The 18,560-nt window shown below is 34.5% G+C and overlaps 1 protein-coding gene across 1 annotated transcript in view; it reads right to left on the bottom strand.

Annotated features, from left to right (window-relative positions):
* Positions 1-17,009: 17,009 nt before the first annotated feature.
* The window catches only part of LOC113283565, a 2,473-nt gene continuing 922 nt past the window's right edge, over positions 17,010-18,560 (bottom strand). The window contains exons 3-5 of the mRNA XM_026532880.1: positions 18,275-18,484; positions 17,978-18,193; positions 17,010-17,642 (exon numbers count right to left, since the gene is read on the bottom strand). Of these exons, the coding sequence (XP_026388665.1) occupies positions 17,349-17,642; positions 17,978-18,193; positions 18,275-18,484 (720 nt within the window). The 3' untranslated portion in view covers positions 17,010-17,348. The remainder of the gene's footprint in view (positions 17,643-17,977; positions 18,194-18,274; positions 18,485-18,560) is intronic.

Raw genomic sequence — 18,560 nt, 5'->3', positions numbered from 1 at the left:
TCCAAATTATAAGCCACCATCTGGATCTACTTACTCTATATTTATCAGCCCGTAAGCAAGAACTAAGTTCTAACTTACTTGATGGTATCGTGATTCGTGAGAACTGAATTAGCTTAGACGAGAAGACGGGTAAGAGCTTCGTTTTTTTAGCAAATAAAGTGTTGGCTCACTCTCACTGGCTTTATATCGCCCCCTCTTTTTATGAACAATGAATATTTTGCATAGTAATTTTGTATGAACCGAGATATCAGATCAGATAAAAACCGACTTTTACATGAGGATGAGTTCCTCTCATCTGGAGTTAGCAAGGGGACACTCATGATGGGCCTCGTTGAAAGTTTGTGAGGAGCAGTTTGCCATAATTTTATTTTGGCGGTTCAAATAGACTTTTTGTATTTTGCATTGTCAATCAAAAAACAAATTATGGAAATGTAAAACTATCAAATGTTACCTAAGATATCATCCACAGTGATGAAGATTTGACTTTTATTATTTTATTCAATTTGCCGTTTTCTTTGTAAAAAAAAGTGATGAAGATTACCTGTGTGTTACCACGTATCCCGTTGATGGCAAATTCCAAAATTTTATAGTTCAGACGCTGCTTTTTGGGTCTAAATTAAGAATATTATACAACATGTGATGATATAAGGCCAGTAGTTAAGCATATCATGGGCCACTATTAGAGGATTGGAGCCTGAATGGCTCTTACCTAGTTTAGGCCTTTTAGGGTATGGAGAATAATCGAGCTTAGGTAGGGCTGCACAACGGGTAGGGTGGGTAGGATATGGCTATACCCGCCACCCTACCCGTTTATTGGCGGTTAAGAAAATCTTTATCCGTCACCCTACCCGCCAAATAGTGGATAGGATAAGATACGGTTAAAAATTGGCGGGTAGGGTAGGGTTGGCGGGTATGGGTAGAGTATGTGCATCCCTAGTAGGAATTGCTCGAAGATCAGTAGGTAGGATAATTTCGAGCTTTACCCGCTACCCTACCCGTTTATTGGCGGTTAATAAAATCTTCACCCGCCACCCTACCCGCCAAATAATGGATAGGGTGGGATACGGTTAAAAAACTGGCGGGTAGGGTAGGGTTGGCGGGTATGGATAGGATATGTGCACCCCTAAGCTTAGGTGTGGGATTTGGGTTGGTTGGGCGGGTTGGAAGGCTTGTCCAAGGCAGACCCGAGTTGGGAATTCTTTGCCCAGATTGTCTATCTGGGCCCGTAGAATGCATGGAAATACTGCCCAAGTCCGTCTAAGTTGTGTTTTTTTTTAAAAAAAATTTTGATCGATACCTCTATGCTCTAATCCTAACTGTATATGAAACTTAGTTTTAGTAATTGATGTGTATGAAAAGCAACGATACAGTTAGACATCTTTTTACTCCATTATAAGAGCTTTACTCCCCACTCGTCTTGTTTGGTTCTTCCCTCCCTACCTACCCTTTTCTGCGCGTATCCATTACAAGTGGCCAATTCTATCATGGTACCATATTTCTCAATCAAATGTAAAAGAAAAAGAAAAAAAATCAATCATATGTAAGAATTTGATACATTTGTGCGTATTATGTTGTCTTCGGCTCCCACTGCAGCTTGTTCCAGTAAGATAGGGATTACTTAGCAGTAATGAGACAGGACATCAGCATCGTCATTGGCCAGATTGGTGTTTTTATATACAATGAGACTAAAAGATCTAACAGTGAGACGCTAGTAACTGAATCAAAATCAACATAAACAAGTATTAATTTTTATACGGCAGATCAAAGCAAAAGAGGTTTATATGGAAGTTAGCAATTTAATTCATCGATCACTAATGTATATTCATATGTTTGAGGAAGCTGTAGAAGACAAAATACACATTTGTTCATCATCGTGTCCACATTAAAAAAAAACTTACAAAATACTCAACTCATCTTCCTCTTCCTATATGTACCAAACCATAGAAACACTATCTGAATCACTCATCTTCCTCCTCCTATATCTACCAAACCAGGGTATCAATCTTGTGAATCTGCAACACACACATCAATAGTAAGTTTCAGTACAGTTATATTCTTTTCCAAATTCAATTCATTTAAGTCCCAAACACTGAATGCTCAAATGGTAGAAAGTTTATCAAAAAATTTCCACAGCTTGAAAATCTTCATTGAAGTAGACGATAAAACTGAAAAATAAGAGGTCGTGATCAAGATCGTGTTTTCCTTTTGGAGAAAATATAAGAGAGATCTTAATTTTTCTTTGGGAAGTTCTTTTTCTTTTCTGGCTCGGCTAACTGAGCCGGTTTGATGGATCATTGGATCATCATCATCGGACGGTGTATGGGATTTGTCAAAAGGGTTTGTCAAACCCTTTTGTTAATCGAACCCGACCCTTTTGTTAATATGATAAAACAAATTTTAGTAATAATAAAATTTAATTGTTCCATATATCTCCAATTTCCAAATAACTGAAGATTATTTATACTTAAAATAGAATTCTCTCATATTCAATGATTAATGAGATAGATATAATTTATATTTTCACCATCAGATTTGAAGATAATATTTAAAATTACTCTAAATAGATAATAATACAAATTATAAAAATATTTTTATATAACTATATCATGATTTTTCGGGTTGGGCGGGTTGCTTGGGTTAGAATTACTTGTGCCCATGCTTGCCCAAATTTAACTCGGGTTTATAAAATGTACGCCCGAACTTGCCCAAAATTTTGAAATACATTTCCCATGTCTGTCGTTCGGGTTGGGCATGGGTTTGGTGGGTTGACCCAACCCAAGTCCCGCCCCTAATCGAGCTCTTGTTCTGCGAATGTCAGAGAACCCCAAGTGTAAAGCCCGTATTTTTGCATCACGCATATTCTAGGAAGCGTCTTGGAAAGAGATGAATCTTCATCTCAAGCTCGTGAAGTTTATTCTCGGATATATCAGCTCAAAGTGATTTCTAAAAGTGATGCATCTTGGTTCGAAGTTCACTATTTGCGATAGTGTATCTGTTATATTAAGAAAAATGAGGCATCACCTCGAGCTTATTATGCACACTTGGTGCAAGTGATGCATGTTGCTAAGGAATTCACCATTTAGCAATGGTCTGTACTCTGTGATGCATTTCTAAGAGATATGCATCATCTCGAACTTGTGATGCAAACTTGGTGCAAGTGATGCATCATCTTGGCATTATAATACTATATGATTCCAAGGAATGCACAATTTCTTTATGTTGCTTATAGAATAAAGCATAAAAGATGTTGATTTTGTCGAATGTTGCACTAAAACGGAATTGGGTGATGATGGATGGAAAAAACTCCCAAATTTCCAAGTGTGGAAATGCGAATAAGACTTTTTTTAGGGAGGGGATGTTTGCTAAGAACTAAAATGCATCACTCTGGTGCATTTCGCGAGTTGGGATTTAGCCAAGAACGATATATGCATCCCTTTCCCTATGATGCTTACCCGAAGATGCATCAGTTTCCCTATAAGCTTAACGAATGAACCATTATAGCGTTATTGCCTCATTATGTTTGTCGCAAATAGGATGGGACTCGGAACATGACACTTAAAATTTCGAATTTTTACTTGTAAAATAAGACTATATATATAAAGAGAGAAAGATAGGGGTATTGCTCAAGCTGCATCAAAGGGAAATGCATCACTAAGCTATAAATCTTAGCCAATGAAGCATTTGATGCATGCGAAATCATCATTACGCGGTGTTACTTACTCGGGGAAGATTCATGATGCGTAGATATTATTGTTGTTGCGTTGTCAAACTGAGAATGCATCTTTTGATGCATTACGAAGTAAAGGTCAGTGTTACACTAATTTGCGTGTCCCGAAATAGAGAATGCATGTTTACGAACCAAGTCACATCAGTGATGCACGATCTTGTACATCTCTTTCGAAAATCCTTTGTGTTAGAGCATACCTAAGTCGAACTCACAAGTGTTGTTATCTCAAGCTTGTTGTCAAATTTAGTTGATCAAAATTATATCTTGATTTCTAGTCTACATTTTAGTCATGTCTCGGACTAGGTTAGAAGTGTGTAGTTAGTACCGGACTTCACTGCGTTCACCATTTGAATATGGATATCAACCGAACACTTTCAAGGATTTCATCGACAAAAGGTATGTGAAGACTGGACCATTCCTACTTACTCAAGTATTCACAATTAAATATGTGATACTAAGTCGTATGACTAAGTGGTCTTTAAATTATAGCAAAACATAAATTTCGGGCCAAGGTTATCTTGTTGAGTATTTTTATTGAAATATGAATTAAGGTATAAGTCAATCATCTACTCGATGAATTTAGTTAAGAACAATTTATTATTTATGAACTAGATCATGATTCGAGTTAATCATTTAAAAATAACCCGGTTCAATATAACAGTGATATGTGTAAGATTATCATTAATGTTATTCGGGAATGTTTCAAATTGATTATTGAGAGTTTTTAGAACTACTGAAATCTGGATACAGGGAAAGTACACATACTGGCGTAAATGTTTGGTTCCATATCAGCGGTACACGTACCCGTGTAGGTCTAAGTTCGGTAACGACTTGTTGGTACACAAACCCGATATGCATACCAAAAACATAAGTTGCTCGTGAACACAAGAGTGGTACACATACCCAGAATGCATACTGAAACGCCATGTATTCTAAATTCCTTAAGGGTACACATACTCGGTACACGTACCTTGGCATAATGTGTCACGAACTGGAAGCAGTGCGCGTACCCGGTACACGTACTTACCCAGTCGAATAATTTCAGATGCATTTCAAAGTATTTCTATGAAATATCTGGCATTTGAACAACTCTCTAAAACACGCTTAAGACATGATTGATCACCTATTAAGTTATGGTTCTTTATCAAGTTAAATCTAAAGTGTTTGATGAAAATGGCTAAGCATATTATGTTCGTATGGATAACTTTGGTTAAACGTTCTTGAACAAATTCATTGTACACGATTTGGTTCATCCTTATCCAAGTGTATATTTTATATGTGTTTATCTCAAGATAAAACCATCTAACGATGGAGAATGATCAAGTATTTAGATTAAATCTCAAGTCGAATTTCATATGACGGTGAAAAGTGTTTCCTTGATTACAAAGCTATCTTAGCTTAAACCGAAATCAACCTTCGATCTTGAAAGTATTTATAAAGAGAAGCTCAAGCATCTGGGAAAATTTAATCCCGACACTTTGTGTATCCTACTTGATTACTAGATTCGATTTTCTCTTAACCTAGGTTTCCAGTGGTTCTGAGAAACATAATTAGTTTAACGACCTAAAGAATTTTCTTAGGGATTCGTGAAGCCAGATCCGACTATCTTATCTTTGATAGTTCGTGTATCCTGATCTTGTTAATTTTTGTTCGAGCTTTCACTCCAATAGGTAAGATTTATAGAAATCACAAAGTTCTTCGTCTCATACTTTGTGATTCCACATGAAATTACAACCAAGAAATTCTTCATTGGTATCAAGTTGTTGTTTTTCTTGTGGGGTGAAAAATAATCTAGATTGCTCTTCAGGATTCGTAAGTACCGAATTTTAAGTTTTATTGGACCTAGTTTACTGCAAACGATTTCAAGTCTCACCTCATCTAACGATTGGAAATCAAAATAGGATTATTTGTGGGAGACAAATTGGTTTATAAATTCTTCGCTTAGGTTAAAGAAACTCTTAGGCTATAAAGGACGTTATCTAAGGGAATCAATTGCGCATAGTCTTGCGAGATTTAATGGGCGCAAGGAACGCGACTGTAACTGAATCGTTGTGACGATGGGTTCGGTCTCAACTACGTTCCAGTCCGAAGTTATTGATAGAAGGATAGAGTTTGTACCGACTTAATACAGTTTGATGTTCAAATCTTGATGAGGTACGGGGGGTTTTCTGCAGTTGCGGTTTGCTCGTTAACAAAACTTCTGGTGTTTGTGTTATTTCTTTTTCGTGTTATATTTGTTATCAATATAATTGAAATATCACGGTTAGTACATTAATCAATAAAAATAGATATATCCCTCCTTGTTTGTTTGATACGACTTGATTGATCTTGGATATTGATCTTTCGAATCGTCCAAGTACTCTCACGGTATAATCAGGTTCACAGGCTTGTTTCTGTTTAATACTGATTGTGAAAGAAAGAGATAAAGACACTTATATTATTCCTTGATTGAGATTCATTAGGTTGTAACTCTCATAATTTTTTTAGACTTTAGTCCATACAGGTTGCCGAATGAAAACGTTTGTGGCGTACTTTTACCCCCGGTACTTTTCACTTTGGCCTATATATCAATAGGCTTTTTTTATTCATTGGCCTTGTAAGATGAGTTGGTTTTTTATGAGATGCGAAAACATACAATGAAAATAAATTGAAATTGATAACTTAAAAAGGATAAATAATCAACCAATTTAGTTTCTTCTACCGTTTGAATAAAGGAAAAACCTCAAAATATAGATTTTTCTCAAATAACTTATAATTTCTACCCAATTAAATTGGAAATTATAAGACTATGAGAGGCATCTAGTTGAAACTCTAGAATTAAATGATCTAATTCCCCCTAGAGATAATAATTATGTTTGAAAGGAGAGAACCTCTCATTCTTCACACAATATTCTAAAACCAAAACTAAACTCTTCTAACCTTTTCTCTTCTCTAGCACCAATGGCATATCAAAATATTTCTAAGATGAAATATAAATTGTGCTTCAATATGGATATGGACCATCCACAATGCATCATCCTTCCCTTCTTTGGACAAATTCGTCCTCGAATTCTTAAAGTATATTCTCCATTATTGTTTGAATTTCTTCCTCGATTGAAAACAATCCCTCCTCTAATATTTCCATTATAGTTACTTTCCAAGATGAGCATTTTGTGATGAAATTCTCGAGAATACCAAATAACTAATGAAACACGAAGGAACTCTCTCAACCGTGCACGGTAACTAGCATGATGGTATTTTTCTTCAAATGACAAGTTGGATCAATGTAAGTTTATTGCCCATTTAGTTGTAGGTTGAGTAAAGTCTTGTTATCTTTAATCACTGGATTGCTTACTTGGAGTTGTTTTTGAGATCTATTCAATATAACTTCTTCTCCAATAGCATACAATGGTTCACTAAAATCTTTTATTTCACCATCATCAAGTACCTTACTAATTGTTAGACACAATGGTTTGTGCTCTTTTCCCTCTTCACCTTTACATGATAATACATGATCCATGATAGTGAAATAATTAAAGATTTGGTCCACATTCATACTCTCTTGATAGACTGGAAGATCACCCACTACTTCATTTTCCCCACAGCTCAAATAACTATCAAATCTTGTTAGAGACATTTTTATCAAATACCTTGTTGGCAATTTGTTCATCCTCATATCCACCATCCAAAATTGATACATCTAGTTCACTTACTTCATCACAATCAGTAGGGATAACCTGTTCTTAGTGATGGAGACTTTCAAGTTTCAAATTATATTCTTCACAAATTTCTCCTATTCTTTGATATATATTATCAAACACTTCATGCACAATATTCATTAACACATCCTTTGAATGAATCCTGCCCAAATTTACTTTTGTTTTTGAAACCATAGTGAAATTAACATAAGATTGTAAAACCCAATTTGAAAACTCTATCAAGAACATAATAATCAACCCAAAATACTTGATAAAGAGATCAGTAGTGTTCACCTCAAAAACAAGTATCTTCACCAATCACCACCTTTTCCCATTGAGAATCAAACCAAAGCTCTTGATACCAAATGATGAGATGTGGAAGCTTACACTGAAAATAAATTGAAAAGGATAAATAATCAACCAATTTAGTTTTTTCTACCCTTTGAATAAAGGAATAACCTAAAATAGAGATTCTTCTCAAATAACTTATAATTTCTACCCCATTAAATTGGAAATTATAAAACTATGAGAGGCATCTAGTTGATACTCTAGAATTAGATAATATAATTCCCCCTAGAGATAACAATTAAGTTTGAAAAAAATATAACCTCTCGTTCTTCACATAATATTCTAAGATATTTATACTAGCACCAATTTCATATCAATATTCTAAGATAACAATTAGGTTTGTATCTCATATCCAAAAACCTAAACTCTTATAACCTTTTCTCTTCTAATTTATACTAGCACCAATTGCATATCAATATTCAAAATATTTCTAAGATGAAATATAACGTGTGCTTCAATATAGACATGGGGCATCCACAATGCATCGGTTTTGGTTGCTAGTCTCGACGACTATGTTTTGTGTTTGATCTCTTCATGGTACGGGTAGGGTAGGTATGCATACCCAATGCTCCACACTTGTGGTCCAACACCTTGTTTCTCATATCATCTAATTGCAAGATAATTGCGACTTTTTGGCATCTCATATCATCTAGACTCACTGTGACATACAAGTGATAATTGTTGCCACACTTGATGAGGTAGTTGTACTCATTCCCAATATATTTATACTGGCTATGAAGATATATGAGGTTAGCATGTACCCTTTGTGAATTGCGCATGGCTTGGATAGGAAGCTAAATATTTTTGCAAAGCCACTTGCATCACGACAATGATGCACAACATGAATGGAAATTGCATGGATGTTGCACCCTTGATAGGAGAATGGTCAATGTATGCATCTGAGCTCATTTCTTATGCAGAGTAAATACTCGAAAAATAGGTTTTAAATGACATGTATGCTATTCCAAGGAATTACCAATCTTTAAAGGTACTTGAAAGTGAGTGGCGCATGTATATGCGCTTCTATTCCAAGATATGGCGTTGCATCCTTAGCATAACAAGGGTAAGTTAAAACAGTATGGAAATTACGTTTTAAGCATCATGCTTGCAAACCATGTTTATAAAGGCAAATCAACGTGCATTTTTCTGGTAAGGAGAGAATATTTACATCCTTATTACGTAGTTAGATTGGTGCATCGGGGAGCTTGAACTTCCGAGGGAATTGCTGAAGGGAAGATTTTTCGGTCTGCTACATGGAAAATATTGGATTACTTTGTTAAAGGGTGCCATTTTTGGTATACTTATGATCATAATATCACTACATCTATGTAATCTTGGAAGTTTGATCTAGGAGATGAAAGACTTAGTCGAATATATAATAACATTCATATGACAGGTATTTATTTTCAACTCCATTTTTTTAAAACTTGGCTCCAAGTTGGTTGTGGTTGATGAAAACTCTATAAGGTTCTGGGAAGATACTTGGAAGTGGGAACAACCTCTCGGTGTTTAGTTTCCAAGCATATATTCCATCACCACATACAAAAATTAGAATGAAAAACAACGCGCATAAATGATTTCTACAAGATGAAAATGGAACCTCAGACTATCGGGAAAACTATACCAACATCGTATCGAAGAGGTAACTACTTTACTTCCGTAATTTACATTTTCATTAAAGCATTATACTTTTAGTTTGATAAAGAACACGAAATTAAGTTTCCAAATATTAGCATATGTGGTCGAGATCTTGCACCTTATAAGGTAGGATTTTCTAATGGAAAGTGTATCATAAAAAACGGCGGAAATAGACACTCTCCATAAGAAAGGAACATTGGTGGTTAATGGTTGTTTGTTATATTCCAAAGAAATGGAATCAACCATGCATTTACTGTTTCATTCTAATTATATAAAATGTATGGATTAACTTCAGATCATACATTCTGATGGATTGGGTTATTCCTAACTTCGTATATTTAATTATCAAATGGTGGATGGTGAAAAAACTATTTTCGATAGCTAAGGTTTCATGGAATTTGTAAATCTATGATTACTTGAACCATATGGAACTTTAAAAAGATATCATCTTCAATGGAGTTTCCTTTGATGCAGAGCAGGTGATTGAAAAAGTGAGGCCCAATATTTTTTTTTGGTGTAACAATAAAGAGGAATTAGAATGTGTTTCGTTAGAGTTAGTTAAGTCTAATTAGGGTCAGTTTTTAATCCTCTCATGAGGTTAGGGTTTCATTTTGTGTTGTAATCTTAAGATTTTTTTTTTACTTTCTGTAAGCTCTTTTAATAAATCTTTTTTTATTTGTGTAAAAAAAACATCTTGGTTGCAATACGGTGGTGCATATGAAAAGAACGAAATCCAAGAACTTTTTATACTAAAAAGAAAACCTTGGTAAACCACATTAGAGGTATCAAATTAAAAATGTTAATTTGGGTCAAATCGAATATGTTAGAGCTAACGAAAAATATGATGATAACATTATGGGATTCTTTATGCCTATGTATTTTTGTTTCGTTTTGTTTTCATGGATATATGGAATCCCTTTTAGTTCCCCTTTTATTATTTTCGTTGTATTCATTGGCTTGAGGTACTCATCTTTAAAACAAAATTCAATAAACTTCCACTTGAATCAATTAAAAATAAAAAGTTTGAATTTACACACTATTCCAAGAAATACACTACATGAGGATAAGGTATGCCGCATTTATCTATCACCACATTTTACTTGGTTACCCATGCATGGAAGTATAATCCTGTTATATGTGCTTAAAGCCACTTCACTGTTTTATACAATTTTGGGTTATCAATGAAGCTAACCAATCATAGCCAAATTTAGAATTGGGTTATTATCTAGGTTTGACCTTGTCGATCACATATGAAATAAAAATCGCTTGAATTGAACATAGTCGATTACATATTAAACCTAAAATTAGCTAGACCGTGTAGGAAAATCTAGTAAATTGCAGTTATTGTTCCTCGGATATACATAATATTTATTAAAATTGGTTAAGATTTTTTAAAACAACATGCCGATTTTGATTTGATTTTCAGTTTTATGTATTAGCAATTTATTAAAAAAAAAATTAATATATTAAAAGAGCAGAAAAGCAAAAGAGGATTCAACTAGAGCAAGAATAAAGAATAAAATTAAATTAAGTTTGGAGAAAATATTTTTAGCCGAAAGGTAACTTAGTTTTTTTACGCATTTAAGATAACCCTTGGGGTAACCTAATAATCTCCGAAAAAAATTCATAGAAGCTCCCAAAATAGCATATGCATTTTGGGTGACGCAAAGAATGTTATCCTTGGTTATTGAATATTGGATGCCTGCATTTTAACCGTTAAGTTCATTTCAATTTTGAAATCTAGTTGGATATTAGTAGAGACTATAACCTTTCTAGGATTGGGCAACTAATAGGGGTCAGTCAAATAAGATTTCAAATGACTTTGAAAGAGTTTTCAGATCTATTGTTAGTTCATAGAGATTTTTGGAGAGTCTACTAATGTCTTTTATCATTGATTAGAGATTTTTTTTAAATCATTTAAATTCTCTGAAACTCTATGTTATTGGATTGGGATTTCATAAGAGTCACTCTAACATCCATGTTATTCGAATAATAATTGAAAGTCATTGATTTGTTGTTTCAGAGATTTAAGAGACTTTTTTAAGAAGATAGGCATGGTAGAAATCTCTCTCCAAGGGGTGATATTTTGGGAGACTAGGAAACTTGGAGAATATTTATTTTTGAGAGTATAGCCAATTTTTTTCTTCTCTTTTTTGGTTTGTTTGAGCTGATGATCAAGTAACATGCCATTTCCGCAATTAATCAGTGACAAGATAACACAACAAATAAAATGTGGGATGAGAGGAATAAGGAGAATGAAAACATAGGCATAAGACAACAATGAGATTTATTTTGAAAACGAACACATATTTTACCATGTATTCATGGTACTTTTATGAAGATTATAACGTGCATAATAAAGTTATCAGAAAATGTTTTGAATTATTGATTAGACATTATACATTTTCTGTGTCTACAAATCACAGAGATTCTTTACAACAAGTCCTAAAGACTCTTTAATATACTCTTAGAGAATCACTGGAAATCTCTACATTTTCAGAGAACTTCCGCGAATCACTCAAATAAAAAATTTATGAAAATCTATAGACATCCCATTTGACTACCCCTATAAGTATCCTAGAAAAAAAAATAGCGACTGGAGAATGGTCGGATGATCCACCTTCTTTCATTACTCAAAACAATGATTCTGTTTAAATCTAAAAAATTAAAGGCCTAGACAAATAAATCTCTCAGGTTCAACGGTGAGGAAACCCTTGCTTCCTATTGGTCGAAATAAGCCCTTTTTGAGTTTTGTGAAACGAGCGTTCTAATGAGGACACTTGACAACCTATGATTGGGACTGAAATTAACTATATAAGGAAGCCAAGAAAACTTATTAAGATTTGGAAGTTGAACACCGAACGTATTTGGTTCCCACTAGGAATCAAACAACTAAATTTGGAATTTCATACAAAACAACAATTGGTTGGCTCCATGGAAACTTATTTCAAACGTACCCTAAATCGGTGAAATTGAAAGAATTGTAAGAGAGAACAAAGGAAACGAGTTTTTTCCACCCTTATTTATCTCCCTTTCGTCCATAGAAATTCCAGTGATATTCAAAGTTAAAACAAGTATAGGTTCTCTCAGCGGGTCAATGCCCAAAAATGGTTTCTACAGAAAGCTATTTACTAAAAATTTCTAGTTTTAAAACAATAGGCACACATTAGCAATGGGTACACATTAGAGGTGTGAATGTGTACACATTCACTGAAAATGTGTACACAATATCAAGCAATGGGTACACATTCCCTGCATTCAAACATTTTTAGTAATTTACAACATTTTTGGGAATAACTAATTAAAAGTAAACATTTTTGGAAATTTCCTCTCTCTCATAGGGAGTATAGATTCTTTTATCTTCTATGTAAGAGAGTGGTAACGATCAACATGTTAATTTAATCCATCTCTGATCTTTCTTTTTGAAGTAAATAGTTATCAGAAGTTTATGCAAAATCTAAGAAACACCATGATACCCATGGAAAAAATTTCCAGAGGTATTTAGTTTTAATTAGTTATTCCCAAAAATGTTTGAATAGTTATAGCATTGGAATGTGTACCCATTGCTTGATATTGTGTACACAATATCATGAATCCACACCTATAATGTGTACACATTAAACCTTTTTCGGAATTTTTTAAAAACTAGACATTTTTAGTAAATAGCTTTATATAGAAAATGCTTTTGGGCGTTGACCCGTACCCATGGGGATGTGATATGGGAAAAACATTTCTTACACTGTGGTAGTATAACAAAGAACAATTGTTTGATGAACTTTGCTACATACACAACATTGTGTACACCGAGAGGGGATCCAACGGCAGAAAGGTCACCCTCTCTGCATTGGGATAGGAATGGGTAAAAATGGACCCCACCTCTCCCTCACACGGTACATACACAACGTTGTGTATCTATCATTTTCGTTGTTTGATGGAACAAAGATACATGAAAAATGGAACAGACCCTTAATTTGGGTACGACAATCATAACAGTTAGAAGGATTTTTACTCATTCGTTCTTCCCATTCAAGCAGATATCCCTTACTTGGGATTGCTTCCATAAAGATCCGCAAATGATCCAGACCTCTACATGATGGCTTTAGTGGTAAATCAAATGGCGAATTTTTCTTGATTTTCTTTTTAACAGTAAATCAAATTTACATACATTTAGCCCCTGTTCACATCTCTGCCTCTCAACCTAGAAATTCAGTGATGCTAAATGTATAGAGTATATTCTTTGTAATGTATGCTAAATTTTATCAAGTATGTCAGATACATAAGTGCGCACAACAAAAATGGCAGCTTAGTTTTTATACATGTTAATAATTTAAGTATCTGTCCCGATCGTATCGTAACCTTGGGATCAAAAACGCTTCTTCACGGGGCGCGCTGAAGCCCCGCGCCTCCAAATCAAAAACATGTTTGAAAAAAAGATAAAAATGCCCGGTGTATAGCACGGGCATATATCTAGTCCTATTGAAAAAACAAACAAACAAAAAAACCTTGAGCGTCCCTAGAATGTGAATTTTTTCACATACCGTAACACACACTTGCTCTAACATACCGGGAACTTGCTCCTGTCCAAGTCCATTACTACTCCAGAGAATGTCTCTAGTCTCTAGTCAAAGTTCCATTAGACGCACTTCTGACTACTGAATCTGTATAAAAACCATGGCAGCCGTTTGTCACTCCAACTTTACTGTAAACACTTACCAAACTGTCAGTGTCAAACACCGTTATCACATACGATTGAATGGTCGAAATCAATGAGCTGCGAGACGATCCGTCTAGCGATAACTTTAACTGGAAAAAGAAACGTAAAACAATTTGTCCTGGCTGCCATCGATGGTATGTCGATTCTTCATCCTATATTCGATAAAGAAATAATGATATAGTGGTAGATAGTTTCCTTGATTACTACCGATGAACCTTTTATCAATGTATGTCAACCCTGTATTTCTTGCAGACCGCTCATAAAATGAAGTGTTGTACAGTCCTAAGAAGGACCACCAAAATAGGCTTGGCTTCCCGGTCATGTGTAGAGCCAATATTGACTGGAAGTTTTGAAAAGAAAACATTTTGACCGAACCGTATGTGTACCCAGAGTTTGGAAAATACCAATTATATTCTATCACTTGAACGAACTCCCATCTCCAATGGTCAAGAACTCCTTGGAAGAATGCCCAAAGATCAAAATTATTCATGTTTCACAGTTGTCGAGTTCTTTGTGGCGGAAGAAGTGTACGAAAGATCAAGACTGGTCTGGTCGCACTAAAAATTCGAAAAATGTCCTTGAGCTTTTGCATGGATGGGCCTTAAATGCAGAACGAATTTGAATTGAACATCCTAAAATTATAAAAGATCTCTCATTGACAATTTTAGCATTGTATTGATTGCAAGCAACCAAGAAGTTGCTTTTCGTTGAGATTTGAGTGGTAAATTTGATTAGTCTCGTTAAGTTAGTTCCCGGAAAGGGATCATAAGTTTTGCATAATGCGTTGCTGGGTTCCAGAAGAAAATAAATGGTTCGCAAAAGGTCTTTATTTGCGTCTCCTCATAACTTGAATGACCAAATACCTAATCATGGTCCTCATTTTACAAGTCGCGACCCGTCAAGAATAATAAAATGAGGCATAACTCGAGTAAGTTACACTAATTCCATAAGATTCTCACACCAAATCCATTCTGGTGCCAGGTGATTTAGATGGGCTGATACCAGCACTAGTAAGGGCTGATACCGTTTAATATAGGACAAAAGCATTTGAAACAATCCTGACCACTGAATCAGCTAAATGATATCAGTCCCTGATAATGCTGGTATCAGCACATATAAATCATGTTGGTGCCCTATAAACCTCCTCAAATTTTAATACTAGTGCCGAAGATTGCACAAGGTTTCCAGGGTCGGGTGTCGCAACTTGCCAATGTTGCATACATGGTACAACATGAATGTTTCTCCAAAACTTAGGAGTGAAATTCACAGAAAAGACAACATTTCATTCATGTCGTCATTTGTTGCGTGGATGAAACGCTACAATGACTTGAAAAGAAGTCAATACACTCCAAAGTCGATTGAAGGTTCCTTGATGGGTTTCCAAGTCTGTTGAATAGAGACATTTATCACTTTACTAATAATCTATGATAAGAATTTACGAACAAGTTATTAGTCAAGCATTCAAATTTGGATGGAATGAAGTAGAAGAATCCTGAGAATGTTGTTTCAATAGCTTCTAGTCCCAGTAGAGAAACCTCATCTGTCTTATCTCCCCAAGGACTAATGACATTATTGGTTGGTTTAACATATAATTTCATAGAACCGTGTCAACTCTGCATTAGTTTATATGTTAATTTTAAGTAGAAATATTTAAATGTGAATAGTGTAACAGTTTAACCGAACCAAGCAAGACCAACCTAAAACGTAATCTCATTTCATATCTTCTATGCTACTAATATAATTGTTGGTCAAGAGGTCTTGACGCCTAATTTGTTTGCATATCCATCTATAATCCAACCTCTTTTTACAAAGCTAACCAACATTAAACTGAGAAACAAACTACTAATTAAGAGGACATTCATCTATCTGTCATGCACTGAAATAGAGAACAGGTTTAGTGAGAAAATGAATGAACCTGAAATTTTCAGAAATAAAATCAAATTTAACATGAAATAGATTACCTGTAAATTCATTTTGAAAATTATTATGTTGTTTTCTTTTCCCTTACTACTAATGGTTTCTAAAATACATTAAGAGGAAGAATAAAACTTCTGCACCTTCGTATATTGGGGTGTATTACGTAAATTATCACCAGTTTTATTCAAACTGTTAATATACCTGGCAATGGCAACCGCTAGAATGTTTTTACCAGAGAAAATAAATGCAGATTAGTTTAACAATGTGTCCTAAATAAGTGAGTTTCTTTTTTTTTTTGTTATTCGAAGAAACAAAAGAAATAATTCCATATCGCCTTGTTAACAGTCATGGTATTACAGGATCCACCCCTTCTAAAAAATTTTATCATAGACATAATATATTAATAACACGTTTTTGATACAAATTTGTTTCAGACTTCTACTTGTCCAGAAGTCAAAGTCAGAAGTAAAACTATTTTTCTTTATAAAAGATAACTTTTTAATTTCTAAAAATCCTTTTGAAATCTGAAAGTCAAACTAATTTCTGAATTTTCGACTTCTAAAAATCGAAAACCTATTTCTTAGGTGCTATCCAAACAGCCTATAAATATACGGAGGATAACTTGGGCGGACACAAAACTTTAAAAAACAGTTCTCGTATTTGGCTCCAAAAACAGCTACAACGACAACTTTTAAGATCTCAAGACTATCAGAGAATTCAACATGGGTTACTTTAGGTATAATGATTCTCATGCGGACTTCTTCTCCGTAATGTCTTTCCGAATTCTTCCTTAAAACTCAATTTTTAAGGACAAGTTGGAGTAAATTCTAGATGCACGGTTGCATACCATTATACTAACAAAGAAATTCATCAACAGTATCAGGCACAATATAATTCTTATCAATCCCCTAATATGCCAAACAATTAGCCAGAGAAAAAGTAGTAGTAATAAAATTTAAAAAAAAAAAAGTGATGATAAACCCAAAGATAACCCAAGATAAAGGACACTAATCTAAATATCTAATCACTATCACTAACAATAAAAACAAATATTAATTGTTTTGTTTATATTAAACATGACAACATTCAATGACTCTTCTAAAAACAAGCCCCCTTAAACATTAACCATATTTACAATAAGACCCATTAAAACACAATTAGGGTTACCATTTTAGCTTCATCAAATCCTTATTTCCCTTTCACACCCTCCATCTTCTTCCATATATTTCCCAGCATTATTATTCTGTATATTATAAATATCTATAAAAAGAGACCCTTTTACCCCTTTTCTTCTTCCATTTTTACAAAGTTTAAATTCATTTTCCTTCTAAAATGGAGCTCGGTGAGGTATACCCTTCCTTCTGTTGGTACGGTAACTGTTGATTGGAGGAGTGGCTGGGGACAAGTTAACCCCGTTTCCTTCATTGAATCTTGAGTAAGTTTCTCCAGAGTGATTACTACCGTCAGATGGGATGTGAATGTCCATCAGACGGTTCTTACGATGTTTCTTTGGTGTTGACGAGTTTTCATCTTCTGTATCAGAGTTCTGGAACGGGTCACGGCTGTACTTCATGCGAAGACTAAATGTCAGTTCTTGGTCACCTCGTCTCATCCCTTCTAGCTGAAATAACAAAGAACAAGGGTATTTCCGTCATTAAATAATTAAGGTACAATTTACAGTAGAACACAGAACAGAGCACGCTTTGAACAAACAGAGTTCCACACAGAGAGAAATACTTGAGAAACAAGATATTCATAAATCGTACACATTAATCATAAAAATATGAATCAATCACATTTATTGTAGATTGACTGAAATCGTGAAATGGGTTTTTTTCTGGTACCAAAAAAAACCCACATTAAAACTGCAGATTAGTTAAATGAAGGATTTTCAGGAAAGTAAGTGAAATTAATTAAGAGAATTAAAATGGGGAAGATTCTGAAAGAGAGATTTACCTTACAACCCAGAGAACAAAATCTGAATGAATCAAGTAAGCTTCTGGCACAAATTTCACATGTATTTGTAACTCCTTTACCAGGTCTTAGTTGGGGGCGTTCGTTGAGAAAAACGATTTTAGCACTGTTGATTACATAATGTTGAACACCAGAAATGTCTATGTGCTTCTGAACTTCATTAACCCTTATCACGTTATGGTATGAAGATCTCCTTATCTGCAATTGATTGTAAATAATGTTAATCAAAAAGTTCAATCTTCAAAGAGGGCTTTGAAAAAAAATTGAAAACTGACTTACCTGAACAATGCGATGTTCTCTATGATGAATCAAACAGTAAGAACAGATAGATTTACCCATACAATCCAAGCAGAAATAATTGCATTCACTTTTACTAGAATCTCCATGGTCTCTACAAGGATTGAAATAGTTTGCTTCCAGTAATGGCCTTAACCATTGAGGACCAAAGTCATCGTCTTCCATTGTTTCCATTGGAATAATCGGACCGACCTAATCAAAAGAAAAAACCACACAGAGAAACACACAGAAATCAATCCTTAAAATTCCATTAAAACCCAAAAAAAAA

This window comes from Papaver somniferum, chromosome 5 (genome assembly GCF_003573695.1).
Source record: "Papaver somniferum cultivar HN1 chromosome 5, ASM357369v1, whole genome shotgun sequence".
Lineage (NCBI taxonomy): Eukaryota > Viridiplantae > Streptophyta > Magnoliopsida > Ranunculales > Papaveraceae > Papaver > Papaver somniferum.
This window is presented reverse-complemented; position numbering and strand designations above follow the sequence as displayed.